The sequence below is a fragment of the Camellia sinensis genome, chromosome 11 (genome assembly GCF_055761805.1).
Source record: "Camellia sinensis isolate YWXY chromosome 11, ASM5576180v1, whole genome shotgun sequence".
NCBI classification, from domain to species: domain Eukaryota; kingdom Viridiplantae; phylum Streptophyta; class Magnoliopsida; order Ericales; family Theaceae; genus Camellia; species Camellia sinensis.
This window is the reverse complement of record NC_138971.1, coordinates 69,986,698-70,006,868: the sequence shown is the minus strand read 5'-3', so window position 1 is coordinate 70,006,868 and position 20,171 is coordinate 69,986,698. Positions and strand designations below refer to the sequence as shown.

The 20,171-nt window shown below is 37.8% G+C and overlaps 2 protein-coding genes across 3 annotated transcripts; one reads left to right on the top strand and one right to left on the bottom strand.

Moving 5' to 3' along the window:
* Nucleotides 1-7,167: 7,167 nt before the first annotated feature.
* On the bottom strand, nt 7,168-16,132 carry LOC145801996 (uncharacterized). 2 transcript variants are annotated; one of them, XM_082894062.1, is made up of 7 exons: nt 15,563-16,132; nt 10,020-12,317; nt 9,649-9,936; nt 9,468-9,567; nt 8,144-9,370; nt 7,726-7,952; nt 7,168-7,303 (listed from the first exon to the last, which is right to left on the bottom strand). In XM_082894062.1, exons 2-5 carry the CDS (start codon nt 12,287-12,289, stop codon nt 8,645-8,647), a joined length of 3,384 nt encoding a protein of 1,127 aa, XP_082750188.1. In that variant the 5' UTR covers nt 12,290-12,317; nt 15,563-16,132; the 3' UTR covers nt 7,168-7,303; nt 7,726-7,952; nt 8,144-8,644. The 2 variants fall into 2 exon arrangements, with proteins under 2 accessions (XP_082750188.1, XP_082750187.1); XM_082894061.1 differs by having other exon boundaries at nt 10,020-16,132.
* A 1,502-nt stretch (nt 16,133-17,634) lies between these two features.
* Nucleotides 17,635-18,394, top strand: LOC114311522 (basic leucine zipper 43). Its single transcript, XM_028257667.2, has one exon. The coding sequence runs from the start codon at nt 17,711-17,713 to the stop codon at nt 18,254-18,256; it is 546 nt and encodes a 181-aa protein (XP_028113468.1). The 5' UTR covers nt 17,635-17,710; the 3' UTR covers nt 18,257-18,394.
* Nucleotides 18,395-20,171: the final 1,777 nt, after the last annotated feature.

Here is a 20,171-nt window from a genome sequence, read left to right as displayed (position 1 = left end):
AAAGATGATGCAACAGGAAATGATGAAAATGGAAGGTTGGATTAAGGATTGGACTGACTCAGTAAAAGTCTGGAAACAAGGTATGATCTTGGATCAAGAACGTATTGTGTGGCTAAGCTGTTATGGAGTGCCCCCTAACTTATAGAGCTTTAATACTTTCAACAGCATAGGGAGGCAGTGGGGGCAAGTTATTGAGGTAGATGATAACACTTTGCAGTTAAAGAACTTGCAATGTGGTAAGGTTAGGATAGCCACATCCTGTATGGAATCGATTAACGTGTCCATTACCTTAGATTGCAAAGGCGTCTTCTACCCAGTCAAGATCTGTGAGGAGCAGATTGTTATTTCTAAGGTAGTAATGCAACATTGCAGCTGTCGGTCGATCCAAAGGGGTCGAGACAGCCAGAGTTCAAACAATGAGGCCGCTGATGAGGTTTCCGATTCAGATCTGGGCAACTTTCCGATGGTGCAGGAGGTCGATGAGGCTGCCAAGAAAGGGGTCGGTGATCATAGAGTTGCTGCCGCAGCAGGGGAGCGTACTGTGTCAGAGGATGATGGAAAGGTAAATAGTGGGCAGAGTGTTTCTGTGGTGGAAGAGACTATCAGTAGATTGGAGGTGGCATGTGGAGTACGTAATGTCAGCCCCGAAGTCAAGTTGGTGGGCTCTATGCAAGGTGTGAGTGGTGATCATGCAAAGGTCAATGATGTAGTATGCACGCCAGGTTTTATTCGAAGCTTGAGTGGTTCTGTTTGTCAAGGGGCTGGTTTAAACCTTGAGGTAGTGTTGGGCAAAGCCCAAGCCCAACATGGGGGGAATAATTCTAATCAGGCCCAAAGCCTTGGTGTCACTAGATGTTTACAAAGCCCAACTAATGGTGACAATTATTTTCAGCCTATTTGTGGGGTTTCGGCCCAGCACCAACTACAAATTCAGTCAGCCAGTGGAGTGGGTTTGGGTAAGGCCGGGGTGTGTTCAGGTCCTTCACATCAGGTTACAAAAACCCACAGGAAACAGAAGAGTAAATGTATGAGGAGGAGAGTTTGGAATAAGAAAGGGGGACTCGAGCTTCATAACCGAATTGGTCCATCACTACAAGTCAAGAAAGGAGCAATTCTTAGGTCTGCAGTGGCTGCTATTTCGCTGTCTATGGCAAGTGAATCCAGTCGTGGTAGATTGCTACTCAATGAGGCTGAAGCAACCTTACAGATGGGGCGAGTACTTGGGCTCAACTGTGAAGGCAAAGAGGAGGAGGTCATGAGCAAGCTTATGGAATTAGAGTCCAGGGATATGGACAAGGTGCACCAGAAGGGTAAAGGAGTAGTCAGTTAATTGACTTCTTCTGGGAGGCTAAGGTGTGCTCTTTTGTTAAATGAAGCTTTTATCATGGAATGTTAGGGGGTTAGGTAGGACGGGTAAGTGTAGGAAAATCAAGCAGGTGCTTAAGGAGAGGAAAGTAGACATAGCTCTCTTGCAAGAGACCAAAAGAGAGGTAGTTAATTCAGAGCTGGTGCAAACTATTTGGCCTGGGGAAAAAATGGAGTTTATGTCAGTTGATTCAGTAGGGTCTGCTGGTGGGCTTCTCTGTATCTGGAATCCTGTAGTTTTTCAGCTCAAGAACTGTTGTTGCAATCGCAATTTTATCCTCCTAGCAGGTTCAATATTCTCTTCTTTTAACTGTGTAATTGTTAATGTTTATGGGCCAAATGATTCTGTAGGAAGAAAAAGGGTGTGGGATATTCTTGTGAATCTTAAATCACATTTCTTGGAACCATGGTGCTTGGGGGGTGATTTTAATGAAATTAAAAGCATTTCTGAAAGAAAAGGTTGCTCTAGGAGGGATAAGGGTATGAGGGAGTTCAATGAATTGATAGAGCAACTAGAGATCTTTGATCTACCTATGTGTGGAAGGAAGTTTACTTGGTGTCATTCACAAGAGGGCAATGGATGGAGCAGGCTTGACAGATTTCTATTAAATCCAGAATGGTTGCAGACTTTCAATTTTAAGCTTTGGGGTTTACCTAGACTGGTCTCTGACCATTGCCCTATTATTCTGATGGAGGATGAGAGGGATTGGGGTCCTAGACCATTCAGGTTCATAAATGCTTGGTCATTGCATCCAAATTTCTTGCCATTTGTGGAACAAACTTGGGCTGCTCTAAATGTGTTGGGTTGGGCTGGATTCAGATGTTTAGCCAAATTCAAAGGGTTAAAATCAGCTTTGAAGGGGTGGAATAAGGAGGTGTTTGGAAATGTGGAGAGCAAGCTCAAAGCTATAGAGGAGGAAGTTCATGCCCTTGATCTAGTTGCCGAAACAAGGGTCTTATCTACAGATGAAATAGCAAGGAAGAGAGAACTGAAAGGTGATGCTTGGCAGCTAAGTAAAATGTTGGAGAGGATGTGGTTTCAAAAATCTAGACTTAAATGGGCATTATTGGGTGATCGAAATACTTCCTTTTTCCATGCTATGGCTAGATGTAGAAGTAATAGGAATGCCATTTGCTCCATTTTGGTGAATGGAAGTACTGTAGAAGAGCCTCTAGCCATTAAAGCTGAGGTGTTCAAACACTTTAGCAATCTGTTTGAGGAGCCTTGGAGGGTTAGGCCCACCTTAAATGGCCCCTTCAAGTCAATTGGGGAAGGCCATGATTCAGGATTTTTGGAAGCGGAATTTTCAGAGGAGGAAATCTTAAGTGCTATTAAATCTTGTGGGGGAAACAAGGCCCCCGGGCCTGATGGATTCAATATGGGCTTTTTTCAGAAATGCTGGCATATAGTGAAGGAGGATGTCTTGCTATTTATGAGGGACTTTCATCAAAATGCCAAGTTGGTTAGAGGGTTAAACAGTTCCTTCATAGCTTTAATCCCAAAAAATGAGAACCCAGCTAGCCTAAATGAATATAGGCCCATCAGCTTAGTGGGTTCCATGTACAAGATATTGGCCAAGGTACTATCAAATAGGTTGAAACAGGTGCTGCCTAGGATCATAAGTGAAACTCAATCGGCTTTTTTGAGGGGCAGAAACATTTTAGATGGCATACTTATTGCTAATGAGATAGTAGATGGGTGGAAGAAGGCTAGAGGATGTGGAGTTGTGCTTAAACTGGATTTTCATAAAGCTTATGATTCTGTCAATTGGGAATTTTTGTTCTCTATGTTAGTTAAATTTGGTTTTGGTACTAAATGGGTGAGTTGGATGAAGGTATGTGTTACTTCTGTAAGAACTTCAGTGTTGGTTAATGGGTCTCCAACTCCTGAATTTAGTCCACAGAAGGGACTTCGTCAGGGAGACCCATTGTCACCTTTTCTGTTCATTATTGTGGCTGAGGCACTTAATATCTTAATGGGTAGAGCAAAAGATTTGGGACTAATTACAGGGGCATCTATTGGGCCTAGTAGTCTGCGGATTACGCATCTACAATTTGCGGATGATACCATTTTGTTCTGTGAAGCTGATTGGGGGGAAATTGTAAATATAAAACGAATCCTCAGGTGCTTTGAAGTCTTGTCAGGACTTAGAATTAATTTTAACAAAAGTGTGGTCTGTGGGGTGGGGATTCCAGATGAGCTGGGCCAGGATTTTGCAAGAAGGTTGAATTGTAAATTTCAAAAATTGCCTATCAAATACTTGGGGTTACCATTAGGGGCCAGCCCAAGTAGTAGCAGAACTTGGCTGCCAGTGATTGATAAGTGTAAGCAAAGACTTGCTTCTTGGAAGAGAAGATATCTATCCTTTGCCGGTCGGCTGACCTTGATTAAGTCTGTTCTTGCTAGCCTACCTATTTTTTATCTCTCAATATTTAAGATGCCGGAGATGGTAGCAAAAAAGATGGAAAGTATTCAATCTGCTTTTCTTTGGGGTGGCTCAGATTTGAGGAGGAAAGTGCATTTGGTGAAATGGGAGGATGTTTCTAAAAGTAAAAATTTAGGAGGGTTGGGTGTTAAGAGAATCAGAATCATGAATGTATGCCTTTTACTGAAGTGGTGGTGGAGGTTTGGTGCTGAAGAGAACTCTCTTTGGAAGGATGTTATATGTGGAAAGTATAGGGAGTCAGGTTGGGCATGGTATCCCTCCATTGAGAGGACTAGTAGGTTGTCTAAAACTTGGGTTGATATTATTTACACTGTGGCTTCTAGGGCAGATCTGATGCAATTTTTTAGGAGTAATGCTGTGGTCAAGCTTGGGGACGGTAGAAGAATTAGATTTTGGTCTGATTGTTGGGCAGAGGGCATATGTCTTAGAGATGAGTTTCCTAGACTATATTCTCTATCAGTTGATAAAGAAGAGTCTGTATTCATGTTTCACAGCAATAGAGATGTATTTGGGAATTGGGTGTTTAATTTTAGGAGGCCTCTTTTTGCTTGGGAGGAAGCAGAATTGAGTAGACTACTAGTACTTCTGAGTAGTCCCCCTTTGCTTAGAGCTAATGTGGCCGATTGTTTGACTTGGAATGCAAATACAGCTGGTTGTTTTAGTGTCTCATCTGTTTATCAGTGGTTTGAAATGGGCTTTGGGTCTAATAGTTTGATCTATAGAGTTTTGTGGAAGGCTCCTGCTCCACCAAGAGCACAATTCTTTGGTTGGTTGGTGTGGAAGGGTAGAATCAAGTCTGCTAGTTATTTGCGCAGAATTGGTTTCCTAAATGACAACGTTGATGTTTGTTGTGTTTTTTGCAAAGAAGAGGAGGAAACTATTAACCATGTGTTACTTCACTGCCCTCGTGTGTGGCTGATCTGGTCTTATTTTGTCAGAAGGTGGGGGTGGCAATGGGCTTCACCAGGTTCTGTCCAGAGTGTTATCCAGTGGTGGTTCGGTTGTAGCATGAGGAAACTGGAAAAGAAGCTGTGGAGTGTAATTCCATATGCTATTTTCTGGTCCATATGGAAACAGAGGAATGACTCTGTGTTCAATGGGGTGGAGCCTAATTTTCTAGCTTTGTGTGAATCAATTGAGGTTCGAATTGCTTTGTGGATTAAGTCCTATGTCCTAGCTTTGAACTTCACTGTCAATGACCTAGTGCATAATTTGCAACAGATTAGAAGATGCTTGGCTTAGGAGTTTCTGTAGCAGATTGAATGGGATCTTGGTGACTTTCTGCAGCTTTGGTGGGGTAAAGCAGAGGAGGTTTCAATTACTGATGTGATGAAGAATAGTCTGTTATGCTCTGAATGCCGTATGGCTGGAGTGCAGTTGGAGCTATTGCACTGCTGAGGGGCTAGCTGGGGGCTAATCCACCTGAGGGTTGTGCTGTGTGGAGTAACTAGGCTTAGAAATTTTGGAAGTTTGTTGTTCTGCTATGGTGCCTTCTGGAGATGTGCTGTGGTGATTTATTTGTGTTTGAATATGTGTTTGAATTTTGGTCTGCCATGGAGGAATTTTGGTCTGCTAGGGTGGGAAGGCTGCTTCATTGTGTTGTTTTTGTATACATCTGGAAGGCAAATGGTTCATGGGCTGTTTTGTTTGGGAAGCCTATCTCAGTGTTCTGGTTTTGGGCTACTTGATGGTTGTTATTATCATGTTGCCTTCTTAGCTCCTAGGTTGATTCTTGCTGGATTGTTGCAGCCTAATTCTGTTTCTGGGTTGGACTGTGCAGAGGAGGAAGATTCAAAATTAATTGATAGTCACAATGGGTTACAATGGGTCTGCTGTAGTTAATTGAGTAAGTAGGTGAATGCTGGTTCTGATATTTGATACACACAGTGGGGCTGCTGCAAGCTCAGAAAATCTGATATTTGATACACACAGTTGGCTGCTGTTATATACTCCAAGGACAGCATTGGGTCAAACTTGAAGCATCTTATCAACTGTTCAAGGCTAGGTGTTTGGTATGCTTTGTTTGAGCTGTGGGTATTCATGGCATATAGCCCAGAAAATCTGTGCCTTTTTGGGTGATGTAGTGCCTTAGCTATCTGTTTTTTCTGGTTTTTTTCTCTGTTGTGTTTGCTCGTTGGTTTCTCACCAACTTGGAGGTTGGAGCTTGTTTTAGCTCCAAGCTCCTCTTTATTGATGTCATTTTCCTTTTCCATCAATAAAGTTTTCCTTTTGCCGATCAAAAAAAAAAAAAAAAAAAAGAAATTGATATCCAGGAAATATAAAAATCAAGCACTAAGTGCTGTAAGTTTGACTGTTATGCAAAATTTTATTTTTAGCTTACTATGTTGAATTTTTAAAAATATTTTATGACATAAGAAAATCATGAAAGTTTAGTATGATGTTCTACCATGAGTTTTCATTATTGAGTAACAATTTCAAGAATTAATTCCAAGGGGATAATATCCAAAAATTCATAGACTTGTCGTTGTTTTGTTGCATAATGCGTTCATGTATTACCATATGTGCTCATGATATAATTTTGAGTGAAATTAAACATTGTGATTCAATATTACAAGCATTTTGAATTATTACTCATTTGCATCATATGGCATGGCTTATGTTAGGTGTATAGAATCCTACACTTACTTCGGTTCAGCCTAAGAAATGGTTAAGCCTCGGCTAAGATGTAGTGTGCACAAGGTGAGTATATGGGATTATTATATACATTGAAAACTAAAATGTATCTATTTTTGGTCTAATTTATGCTCTTTCTGTTGATGTTGGGAACTAGTACTTTATCCATGATTATGGTCCAATATATATTCTTTATACTAATGTTGTTTCAAGCTTGGTTGCTCTAAGAAGGGAAGCTTCTAAAGACAAAATCCAAGTTGCTAGAAATTTTCTAATGCAGAGATATGGAGGTCACAAGCCAAGTGTTGATGCAATTAAATCAACCCATATAGTCCACTCACAAGAAGATATTTAAGTAAATTTTGTATGGTTTAAAATTTAAGCATAGTTTTTTTTTTTTTTTGGACGGTTTCGAACTTGAGAATAGTTTTTGATGTCTAGAAATATAATTTTTGGATGGTTTTGGAATGTAAAGTTTTTGGATATTCAGAACTTATAAATATTTTTATTTTTATTTTTTTAATTGTTTGCAACAATATTTTGGTGGTTAATTGATACTTATATATATATATATATATATGTTTGTGAAGCTTGTTTGTGATTCTTTTTTTTTTTTTTTTTATATATATTTAAAGATTATAGAACAAATGAAATAGAACCTACTGAATAAAAAATATATATATACATATTTTACGGCATGCAAAAAAAATTGTGAAATTTGGATGAGTTAACCTATCAGCATCGTTGTCGAATGGCGTATACCCCAATTGTTTAACTCTAGCCTTCCACTCTCTCCATTTTTTTCCAACAGATGCCAAAACAAATTTCTTCATTGACTCGTCGGCATCTGTATTGATCTGCAAATAATTGGCAACGTTGTGACTATTGCATACACACAGCAGCAACAACATATACGCAGCAGCATACACACAGCAGCAAGCCCACAGCAGTAGCTAATTTCACAAATCAAGATAATATTAGCCGTTCCTATGACCCAACGATGATGATTGAAAAATTCCAAGTGTGCAATGGCAATGCTGGTATTTGTCTTACAAACAAGCACTATTTTGGGTAATTGAATATAATAATTTTTATTTTTTATTTTTAATCATTTTCCTGGAAGGTAGAAAGGTCAAAGCCAGGAAGCTAGACAGCAATGCAGAAGAAAGAAAAAAAAATACAAAATAAGAAAAATAAAACTATAAAATATGAAACAAATAAAATAAATAATAACAAATTAAGATTAAAATTGATATGTAAAATGAAATAATTCTTTTACCTTTACTTCTCTCCAAATTCTCTCTTTGTTTTCCTTCGGTACATGGCTCCAAGTTCTATAAGTGAGGGGCATAAGGTTCCCATCTCGAGCTAAAACACCCAAACGAGAAGCCAAGGGTGTATACCCGTCAACCACTTGGTTCAACTCATTAGGCACAATATGTAAAATGCCACCACTTGGGTTCCAATCACTACCATGCATGAGTGTTGGGCCTCTCGAACTATGACCTACTCATCCAAATATCAATATCAAGTTAGAAGATACTAGAAAGAATGATAATACAAGAATTGAGCAGACAATGGAGCAAATGGAGTAGTGTCACTTAGTTTAAAAAAAAAGAAATATAAACATCAAAAGAAAAAAGCACATCAACAGAGAAATCTAATGGAGTAATTCAATTGAATAAAATAATTCATACCAGCAGTAGTGTCATGTGTCGAACCAGTACTCGATGATGTACTAGGCAAGCTACCTGGAGGATACCATGACATGGGTGGATCAGGTATGATGCGTGTACTCTCCTCTGAACTCTCATCTGAACTTCCACTATAAGAACTCTCATCTGCACTCCCACTGTAAGAACTCTCAGAATTTGCAGAGGCTAAATGTTGCCTCTGCCTAGAGCATCGTCGATCTGTCATGCTAGTTTACAGAAGACCACAAGCATACGTGTAGAATTTTATGGGTTAACAATGAATATAAAGTCCAAAATATTAAAAAAATTCTCTACAAATTTAAATTTTAAACACAATCTTAATATAACAGATATGATCTTTCTCAAGGACATAAAAGGTTGTCTCAAGGACAATCACGTTGAAAAGCAAACAAATGACGCATTTTAAAAGCAAAGGTTTCATTAACATGAATATCCATGCTAAAAGCACAAATGTAACAATGAATATGAAACAAAATTACAATATCATATCATTTCTTCATCATCTTCAGATTGTGTCTGTGTCGATATCCCAAGAGGTCCAATAGTTTCATCAATAGTTGTTCCAACTTCACCTTGCCTAACCCAATTTATGTCCTCTTCACAAGCAAACGAAGTTGCATCTAATTCTTGGTCGCCAAATCCTTCCACTTCATTGTGATGTTCTCCATCATTAATTGGTTGTTCTCCACACACCTCATACAAGTCTCTAGGTTTCATCTTGACTACAACATCCCAATCAGCTTCAACGGGATCATTAACATAGAAAACTTGTTGTGCCTGAGATGCTAGGATGAATGGCTCATCACTATTTTGTTTCTTTGTATATAACAAATGATTGAAATTAACAAGTGTGAAACCAAACCCATCCTGCTTCAATCCTTTGTTGTTGTCAATCCAGTCGCACATGAATAGCACATATCTACGGTCGTATGAGTAATACAATTCAATAATATCTGTCACATATCCATAGTATGCTACTTCACCTTCCACAGGATTCATGTCTCTGGTACTTGCATAGCTACAAGTCTTTGCTTTCACCATAACCCCACTATTTTGAGTTTTTCTTCTCCACTCACGACTCCTCGTATGATACCTAGTACCATTAATTATATACCCATTGAATCTCGTGGCCTTTTTACTAGGTCCCAATGCCAAAGTTTTAATCTCATCTGACAACACAGCATTTTCAATAGCTAGAAGCTCTTCAACCTATTTTTACAAAGTCAACAAAATTAAACATTAACTAACAAAGAATGTGAAAACATGAGAATTGAAAATTAAAAACATGTAAGTTATTAGTACTTACATGAGAATTAAACCATCTGGGAAACTCATCATTGTGACGGCGATCCACATCAAAATCTTTAAGACGACGATGTGACCGCTTAATAACATCACGATGCTCCCTATACATTTAAAGTACTTATAAAATGCAAGATACTTATTAATGGTATCAATAAAATTTTGGAACAAAGATTGTATCTTACTCTCGATATGGGACAACCGCAGCAGTGTTAAATAACACATACCGATGAGCTTGTACCCATGATGTGTTATCAAGCGCAAACCCTTTTCCTTTTCCTAAAGCATGACCCAGTAATATCCCAGGATTGTCGCTAACATCGTAATTCCTTATTGGTCGATTCAATTTTGACTCGACATCATCCAAGTACCTTGAGCAAAAGGTCATACACTCTTCAACTAAGTATCCCTCTGCAATTGAACCTTCTGGATGACTTCGATTACGCATATATGACTTAAGTGTCATAAGATACCTATAAACAAACAAATGCACACATGACTTTCAATTATAAACAAACAAATGACTACAACCTTAAATTGGAGTAGAATTGCACACCTTTCTATGAAGTACATCCAGCGATATTGCACTGGACCAGCAATCTTGGCCTCCTCTGCTAGGTGAATAGGCAAGTGCTCCATTATATCGAAAAAGGATGGAGGAAAAATTCTCTCAAGATGACAAAGTGTAAGAGCAATTTGGGATTGAAGACGATCTAACCCATCTGGCTCTAAAGTTTTGGAGCACAGCTGCCTGAAGAAATTGCTTAACTCAATCAATGGTTCAACAACTTTTTTCGGTAACAAATTTCTCACTGCTATTGGAAGTATTTGTTGCATCAATATATGGTTGTCATGACTTTTCAGTCCAGATATGCTATGTTGTTTGAGGTTAACACGACGAGAAATATTGGATGCATACCCATCTGGAACTTTGATATTCTTCAGGAGTGTACAAAACAAACCTCTCTCTTTATTGTTCATAGCAAAACATGCAGGCGGCAAATAATACCTGTTCCCAACCCCTTTTTTAGGATGTAATGCCTTTCGAATTCCCATATCTTGCAAGTCTCGACGAGCATTTAAATTATCCTTTCCTTTCCCATCAACATTTAATATCGTCCACAATACATTATCACACACGTTCTTCTCAATGTGCATTACATCAAGATTGTGGCGAATCAAATTATGCTCCCAATATGGAAGCTCAAAGAAAATACTCCTCTTCCTCCAATTATGATCCTCCTCGTTGTCCTCTTTTTCCTTTCCTTTCCTAGTTCTTTTTTGTCTGTTAGTTGGTTGATGCTTAGGCCCTAGCTGTCGTAACACATTAGCCCCCGATAACCGAGTTGGACATGGTTCAAATTCAGAAGTTCCATCAAAAGACGCAGCATCTTTTCGAAATTTGTGACTCGCATTCAACCAGCGGCGATGCCCCATGTAACAAATTTTCCTTCCATTCTTCAAATACCGATGTCGAGTACGTATGTTACAACAAGGACAAGCTAAAGCACCTTTCGTGCTCCATCCAGACAAATTTGCATATGCAGGAAAATCATTTATTGTCCACAGTAAGACCGCGTGCAATTGAAACATTTGATTAGTTTCTGCATCGTACGTCTGAACACCATTTTCCCACAATTCAATCAGTTCATCCACTAACAAGCGCAAGTAGACATCAATGTTATTGCCAGGTGAAGAAGGACCATCAATGAGCAATATCATCATCATATGAGGTTGTTTCATGCACAACCACGGTGGCAAATTATAAGGCATTACAATAACTGGCCAACTGCTGTGAGCAACATTCATTGCCTTGAATGGATTAAATCCATCCGCTGCTAAACCTAGTCTGACATTGCGAGGCTCACTCGCAAACTTGGGATACAAAGTATCAAAATTTTTCCAGACAAGAGAGTCAGCAGGATGTCTCATTTTGCCATCATCAATTCGGCCCTCTACATGCCATCTCATTAATGAAGCAGTTTTGGATGACATGAACAATCTTTGAAGCCTTGGAATCAAAGGAAAGTATCTCACAATCTTCTGGGGAATTCTTTGTTGCTTCTTTTTATAATCATTCTTCTCACCCTCAAACTGTTTGTATCTAGGCGTCTGACACACTATGCAATCATCCCTACTAGCTGTCTCCTTCCAATATAGTGAGCAGTCTCTTGGGCATGCATGTACCTTGTGATAATCAAGGCCCAATTCCCTAAGGAGTGCCCTCGTTGCATAGAACGACTTTGGCAAAGTTTCACCTTTTGGGAATGCATCCTTCAAAAGTTTAAGCAACATCGTGAAAGACTTGTCGCTCCATCCACTAAGGCACTTGATATGCAATAATCGAACGACAAATGACAGCGTTGAAAACTTGTGACACTCTGGATACAACTCTCTTTCGGCCTCCTTCAATAAACTGAAAAATCTTTCAGTTTTCTTATCCGGGCCTAGTTCGATATTAGAACTTCCTGTCTCATTACTAGCACGATGAACCAAGCTTGGTGGAGGAAGTCCGAACCCCTCATATATCATTTCATTGACTTCATCGCCATCATTCGAATCACTGACATTCTCATTCAATGGCACAGACGCCGGTAAATCTTCCCCGTGAAAAATCCATCTGGTGTAGCTTGGAAGAAACCCATTGACCATTAAATGTTCCCCCAAAAGGTCTTTCTTTACTAGTTTGACATTCCGACACCGTTTACATGGACATGTGACTTCATTGGATAGAAGATTATTTTGGCATGCAAGTTTAACAAATTCCTTAACCCCTTCTATATATTCTGGATGCAACCTATGCTGATTTATCCAACTTTTATCCATCTGACTTCGTCTTACACTACAACTGTCACTGTCAAATCAACAAAGTTCAAAATTATCATTTCATTTTAATTATTCTTAACCTCAATTAAGTACCTTATAATGCATGCGACATGACACCATTTACCTCTAACTCTTCTCTAATAGGTTGGTTCATCCTACTTTCCCATTCAGGAATACACAGTCTATATTGTAAAAAGTAGCTCATACCGCTCTATCCATCTCTAACGAAATTTCGGCAGCATCTCCCCATGGTTCTCCAAGTACACTACACAGACTGGGTGTATTGCTACACCTTGTCTAGTATGCACCCGGAGAACATGAGGAGTTACTACACGAAATCTCTACGAGATGGACTATATTTAAGCAGTAGAACTACTAATTACAACATAGACTTGTGTTCCTGAACTGTCCGAACTGGACAATCCAAGAAGAGCCTCATCAAAGATGACTAGGTATCTCTGATGAAGATTCTTGGACGGGTCTACGGCTATTCATGCATGCATGGATAATTACTTGCTAAATTAACAACTGTCATGATTTTTGCATCCCGGTGGTGCAACTTGAATCAACACTATCAAGCATACTAGAAGCATTTCTAGCATGAAGCATACTAATGAAGAAACTAAAAGTTTCTACAATGCTCTTGATAGATTATGATATAGAACTTCATCAAGATGACTGAGTATCTCTAATGAAGATTCTACAAGAACAACCAGATTATCTTGATTGATCACAAAGTAAAAAATTCCATGATTGTAGTTGATAGCACATTACAATGGCAAGTACTAGATATTAGGTATGCTTCATTTAGTTTGTTCTTGTACTCACAAGTAAGCAACAAGTTCTCACTACTACATGAACACCCACACATACCAATATATCTTAGTAGTTTTCTATTTCATTTGTATAGCACCATTTTTGTGTCCCTATCAAAGCCCAAAAAGAAAACTGTGCAGACGAGGGTAGATTTCAAATTACTTAACAAAAAATTATGATAAACATTAGAAATTCAAAATCATAATGTTGCACAAAAAATATAAGCACAAAAAATATAGACCAAGCACACTTGCCAAATAGATAATTAATTGCAAACATCCAACTAATCTCATACATTGTCACTTTGAGATCATGAGACCATCTACATATGTGTGTGTAACATCTTACCATGCTTATAAAGGTCAGCTGATTTGTCCACAAAACTAAATCATGACTGGACAAAAACAAAAAAAAAGAATCTTGTCTAAGTGATGAAGAAGCATGAGTCTCTATTATTGCACACAAGTCTATTCTTGCCACTCTCTTAAGTTCAGTTTCTGCCATCAATATTGAATTGGCTCCACTTGAATAATGTATTTATGCAACTATAATGTTGCGGATCTTTTTTGTCAAAAAAAGTATATTCTTGCAAATTGCCATATTGCAAAAAACAAAAAAGCTAAACTGATGTAGTAATAGTATTTTTAAGTAATAAGCTAAAATGATGTAGTAATAGTATTTTTAAGTATATTCAACTGTAGCATGTTTCAAACATCAAATTAGAGTTTTTAGAATTCCAACCACGTAGCTTTCGAATTTCTTTGGTTTAGATACAATAAAATTATTTTCTACTTGGTCCATTCAATATATAAAGGTTATTGCTTTTCAAAATTGTAGTTATATAACTGGACAATCTATGTTAGAACTGTTGTTCAAACTTCTAAGTCTCATAAGCAAGAAAGAAAACTTCAATAGAAACACTGTTGCTTGCCTACAGCAATGTGAAATTGATGTAAATTGCCATTCATATGTAAGACATGCATCAAAAGAAGATTGAATCCACTTGAATTATGAAATACTAATTACATGTTAGCAAGTTTTGCAGGGAAACATGTTAGCCAAATAGAAAATAAAATTTAATATCAGCAGATCAAAAGACAGTGGACAACAATAACAACAATCTCAACCCCCAAAAGAACTTTTTAAACCTTATGTATCACGCAATTAAGTCTATATCTTATTGCGCCCCGGATATCTCAGTGGTATATCATCAAGGTCCATTTTCCATTTGCTGAATCCCCAAGTCTAAGACCCACATACATATAATTTTCATTCCAGCCTCAATATGGGTTGATAACTAAAGGTATCTTGATTCAATCCAACTTTAGACAGAAAATGCAGTTTTTACTTGCCAAGTTTGTGGATAAAATTGGTGCCCTGATTTGTCCATCTCACCTTAGGAGTAGAGACCATCATTCAACTTCCAATATCCTCTATTAAATCTCATGTCATGGAATTTTTTCGAGTCTTTTAAGTTCACATAGCTAGTTCCAATATATAATAAAATTATCTTGCTCGTAGGCAATAAAAGAAATATGTTTACACTAAGTTTTCCACTACACCAAAGTCAACCAAACAGGATTCCCTATAATTGAAGGACACCCATACCAACTTAGCCACATATGCTTAGACAAACTGCAAAATAACCTGAAGCCCATCTGATCAAAAGCATCAGTACAGAAATTAGTCTTGCAACTATCAATAATTTATTAGCTAAGAAAGCCAGAGGGTTTCTCAGCATTCTATGATCTCCACCAACACAGTTAAAAGAGGAAGAAAGACTGTGGTTAGCGCCTTCCTTCAGAACAAGTGGAGGCAACCCTACATACTCAATTTCAGACTGATAATCATCAATAATTAATTCTAAGCTTGGGAATTACTAAAAACATACATCTAAATTTGCAAAACAAAAAAAGAATTGCAGCAACACTCGACTACAATTAAAGAAAACTCCATATTTCCATTTACCTAAACGTGAATACCATTAAGATTTAGAATACATTCAATATATTTATATATGTGTCGATGAAACTCAAAGATTATCACATTCTCATACAGGGACATTTATTTCTCAGTAGTTCTGTAGTTCATTACATCTCCAGGATAGTTCAGCCGTCCAAACAAAACAGCACAGAGCTAAAATGGCATTGTTCTGACTGTCAAATAATAAAATGTGGATAAACACTCACCGAAGGAAACAAAAACAAATCAAAAGGCCTACTAGCCATATGACAAAGGCATTAGATCAAAAAATTTCTTGACTCCAAAACTGGAGTACTTTGTCAATCATCAAACTTACCGGGGTGATTACAGTGCTATAAGCAAAGATTTAACACCCTATAAGCCTCTATAGATATGTAACCCATTATTAGAGCAGACAAAAATAAGGAAAATGACCAAATAGAATTAGAAGACAGAGAAACCTCCAGACATCCTTCAAGAGAATGAAAATTGTACCTGAGATAAGAGCAACAGAGATCGATCTGGTTCGAGAATGATATCGATTTTGGATCTGCGATTTGATGAAGAACAGATCGAGTTTGAGTTCAAGTTCGATGAAGAGACTGATCAAAGCTCTCCAGCGACAGATCAATGAAGAGCAACACCTGCAATCGAGCGAGCGAGAGAGAGAGAGAGTGTGTGTGTGTCTTTGATCTGGTTCGATGAATATCAGTCGAGGGCTTTGGAAGAGAGAGAAAGAGAGGGAGAGAGACCGAGCTATGGAACATATAGAGAGAAAGTGAGAGATGGAAAGTGAGAGACGGAAAGAGAGACTGAATTCAAGCGAGAGAGAGTGAGAGCTTCAAATCGAGGGTTTTGGAAGAGAGGGAAACTGAGTTGTGGTAGACTGAGAAAGAGAGACTGAATTCAAAGAGACGGAGATTTGACGGTGAATACATTGACCCAATACGGCACCGTTTCATTGAGGTCAGACACAACGTTTTTTGAAAACGTTGTGTTTCGTGAATTTATAGTGGCGTTTTCCTAAACGCCACAAAAAAAACGTTGCTATACACCATTTTTCCTGTAGTGATCTACGACAGGCAAAATAAGTCATTGTATTAAATATTTAACGACTAGCAATAAACGTCGTAGTTTGTCCTTTGAATTAACGATGTGCAAAAGTAGTTGTAAAAAAAAAATCAAACATGACATACAAGATTTGCCCTTAAAGGGTTTTTAACGGCGTATTACGGTTTGCCGTTGAAGTAAATGACTTTCCATGACCGGTTATAACATGGTTTTGCGTTGCGCGTTCTAGAATTATATTCACAACGTGTATTTGGTGCCATAAAAACTCAATTTTGTTGTGCTAACCAAATCAAATAAAAAAAATAACCAGAAAAACCCAACCGGTGAGCCAAATATAACAAATGAAAATAAAAATGATAATGAGAGTTCTTCACAAGTTAATCTAAATAAAGTGTTCATGACTTTTGCCTAATTCAGCTTAATGGCACCTTTGGGGGGAAAAAAAAACTAAATAATAAATAATAATAAAAATAATGACATGCCTGAATTCAAGTACTTGAGTTGAAATTAACTACTTTGATGATGGCACTATGATGGGTCCCTTGTAACCAAATTCGAAGTGGCCATTGAGTCATCAAAATTATTATTAAAATGGTCATCAAAATTCCATTTTGATTTAACAATTTCTTACTTTGTGATCTGACCTAGATTTCGTCATCAATCATTAGGTGTAATTGGCTGAAAGAGTTTTAAATATGACTCTGAAATTGACTTTTAAGACCATATCTCATTTCCATTTATTATTCTTTCTTCTTTTCCAAAACATTCCACCCACCTATATAATTATACTCCCCACATATATATATATTTTTTTGTTTTTTTTTCTCTCTCCCTCTCTCTCTGGTGAGCATTACGTCTGATTTTCCATGATTATCCAAAACCTAGATTATCCATTAGTGCATTGCATGCATGGCACAGGAAAATACATACATGCATCCATGATATCCTCGTTTTTATAGTGAAGCACGGCATTTTTTGTCCCAAAATTCTTATCTCCGCTAACGATCATATTTGGTGCAATTTAGAAGTCTGTTTCAAACTATTTGCTAAAATTTATGCTTACAATTTATGAGACAAAAATAATTTAAATAAGTTTTAAAAGTACTGATTATTAAAAAGTAAGAAAATAAATTCTTTAAATTAAACTTTCTGATAATCAAATTTCAATGTGTAAGAAACTGCACTTATTTGATATTTGTCTTCAGATTTTTATGTTAGGAATGCAATGGGGGACAATGGACAGGATCCTGGGCCATCTAGGTGTTGTTTAGGTGAATTGATGAAGTGGCTCAAACATGTTTAAGATTTAAACACACAACATACATAGTTGAATATACATACCATACATATATTTGAAGTGCTATTGCTATGCATATGTTGTCGAAGTTGTGCTTTGGTAAGCCCCTGATACTGTTGCTATTTGTTGCTCATTCTGGCCCACTAACATGCCTTCTCCTCCTATAAAACCCAACCAATTTTCATGCTATTCACCCCCACCCTATCAATTCTGTTCTCTGCAAAAACCAACCACCTTTCCAAGTAACCACAACCAGCATCATATAGATTTTAGCCATGCTTCCCTATGAGCTTGCAGCAATCCACTACCTAACTTCAGATAACCAGTCTCCGTTTCCAACCAACTTTTCCATGATGCAAAACAATTGCAGCATATTTCCAACCAACTCACCAAATTCTCAACTGTCCTCGTGCCTCAGCAACAACTCGACCTCTGACGAAGCAGAGGAGCACCAACTAAGCATCATCAACGAAAGGAGGCAGAGGAGGATGATATCCAACAGAGAATCTGCCCGTAGGTCACGGATGAGGAAACAGAAGCACCTCGATGAGCTATGGTCACAGGTGGTCCGGCTAAGAACTGAGAATCACAATCTCATAGACAAGTTGAACCATATGTCTGAGTGTCATGAGATGATCCTTCAAGAGAATGCAAGGCTCAAAGAAGAAGCCTCTGGCCTTCACCAAATGCTGAATGGTCTCCAAATTGGTAGTCCTTACCCTTCTCTCAGAGATCTCGAGGAGGTCAACTGCAACACAGCTCATCTCAGAGCTGAATCTTCCAACCAATTCATCCCTGCTTCCACAAATCTGCTTCACTGAGACAGAGTCCTTTTTTTTCTATCTACTTGTTTTTGTTTCTTTTTTCTTTTTCTTTTTTTTTTGAGTCATTTCACTTGTGTTTTATGGATGTTTATCAGTATTTGGTATGCTATCAGAAACATCTTTCAACCAGGCTAATTGAAGGCTCACACACTCTCAAACATATATCCATGCTTGAATATAAGTGTTTCCAGCTCTACTCGCCGCATAATTATTCAGCCTCTTGTGAAGGAAAATATGTGAAAATGATATCTATTGTAGCCCCAAAGACAATTCAAAGACTGTATCATGACTTTTTTTCATGATGATCATTTTCAGAACCCCACCAGCTTCAATCATACAGTACTAATCTGATCAGAGAAAGAAAATATAACAATATTTAGGAAAATAAAAAGGCATAAAAAAAATTATGAGAAAAAGAAACCAGATAATACAACATTCAATGTTTCATGCTAATTGAGGAAGTAATAACTTTTTGTCAAATGTACTAAAACAAGGTCAAGATCAAGTGTTAGCTAGAGCAGATGGCCCTTGTTGAGAATATCAATAATAAAGTTGCCCCTCTCTCTAATAGTTTAAGCTTTTAGATAAGTTAGTGGTTAACAATTCAAATGATATTAGAGCAACAATAAATACTGCGTTCGAACCTCATAGCCTACCGAATAATAAAAAATACTTGCACATGTTTGGCCCACTTTTAAATGAGTTGGTGGTAAATAATTCAATAGCCCTCAATGAAAAACAGGCAACAACTTTGAAGGAAGGCCCCATGGCCAGTCAGTCCTGTGTGTTGCACACAATAACACAGGCAATGGGACAAATGGTGGTGGTAGTGGCTAATAATATAAAGAACTACTACTATAAGAGGCAAACATTTGAAAAGGAAGCCCACTATAACTGCTGCTACTGTAGTTATCTTTTTGTGAGGACATCAAAAGCCTCTCCAGGGTGGATTATCCAAGCTTACGTTGTTTTCATCAATTTGGATTTTATCAAAAGAGACTGTCTCAGGTGTTGTCTGAACAGTACTTTTTCTTCACATTGCCATACAGTCCGCATTAGCATTTGGCAAGTTCCTCTCTCTCTCTCTCTCTCTCTCTCTCTCTCTCTCTCTCTCTCTCTCTCACACACACACACACACACACACACACACACACAAAAACACATACACACAAAAAACAACATAAAGCCTATGCTCTCTAACATATGAAGTGAACCCCACAATTAACTATCTGTATGATTTATGAATTTATTGAGAATTATTGGGGTCAACTACATGTATTCATTTTCTTCACTCCTGTCTATGTGAAGTCACATTCATGGTTTAAGACCAAGGCATTAATAATATCACATACTCAACCCATAAAACACCAACATCCCTCGTGTAATATATAAAGTTACATACTGATGTAGTTCAAGAGTCCACCTAATTTAGGTGATTTACATCATGGTGTAGAGGGGTCTGCGTTCTCACTTGATTGGTATATGACGTGCACATGACATTTTGAGCATGGGCAATAAATTGAAATGCCTTAAAGGTTAATTGCAGTTGCAACAATCTTTGTTGCACTTGAAAAAACCATTTTAAACGGATTCTATTGTTGTCCTTTGTTACTTGCTCTTCCCACACAACAATCTCTAACTGCATTTAACTTGATTAGTGCACAAGGATCCCCAACCCTCTTGAGTATTCCTCTTCTTTATCAATCATGATTCAATTCTATTTTTTACCTCTCAGCTACCCCACCTTCCTCGTGGATAACCAATCCAAAAGTCAACAAAAATGATTGAACACCACTTTGGGTTTCTCTTGCCATTTTCATTATGTTCTTTTTTTTTTTTTTATCAGCATAAGAGAAACTTTATTAATGAAGGAAAAATTACAACAGAGGACTTACATTAATAAAGAAGGGCG

Bases quoted from the DNA above. Each gene is read 5' to 3' on its own strand.
- LOC145801996 (XM_082894061.1), bottom strand. From the start codon at position 12,289: ATGGATAAAAGTTGGATAAATCAGCATAGGTTGCATCCAGAATATATA. The intron at 9,937-10,019 runs GTGTGCAATTCT...GTTTGTTTATAG, and splicing joins TGGATGTACTTCATAGAAAG to GTATCTTATGACACTTAAGT. The intron at 9,568-9,648 runs GTAAGATACAAT...TTAAATGTATAG, and splicing joins GCGGTTGTCCCATATCGAGA to GGAGCATCGTGATGTTATTA.
- LOC114311522 (XM_028257667.2), top strand. From the start codon at position 17,711: ATGCTTCCCTATGAGCTTGCAGCAATCCACTACCTAACTTCAGATAAC.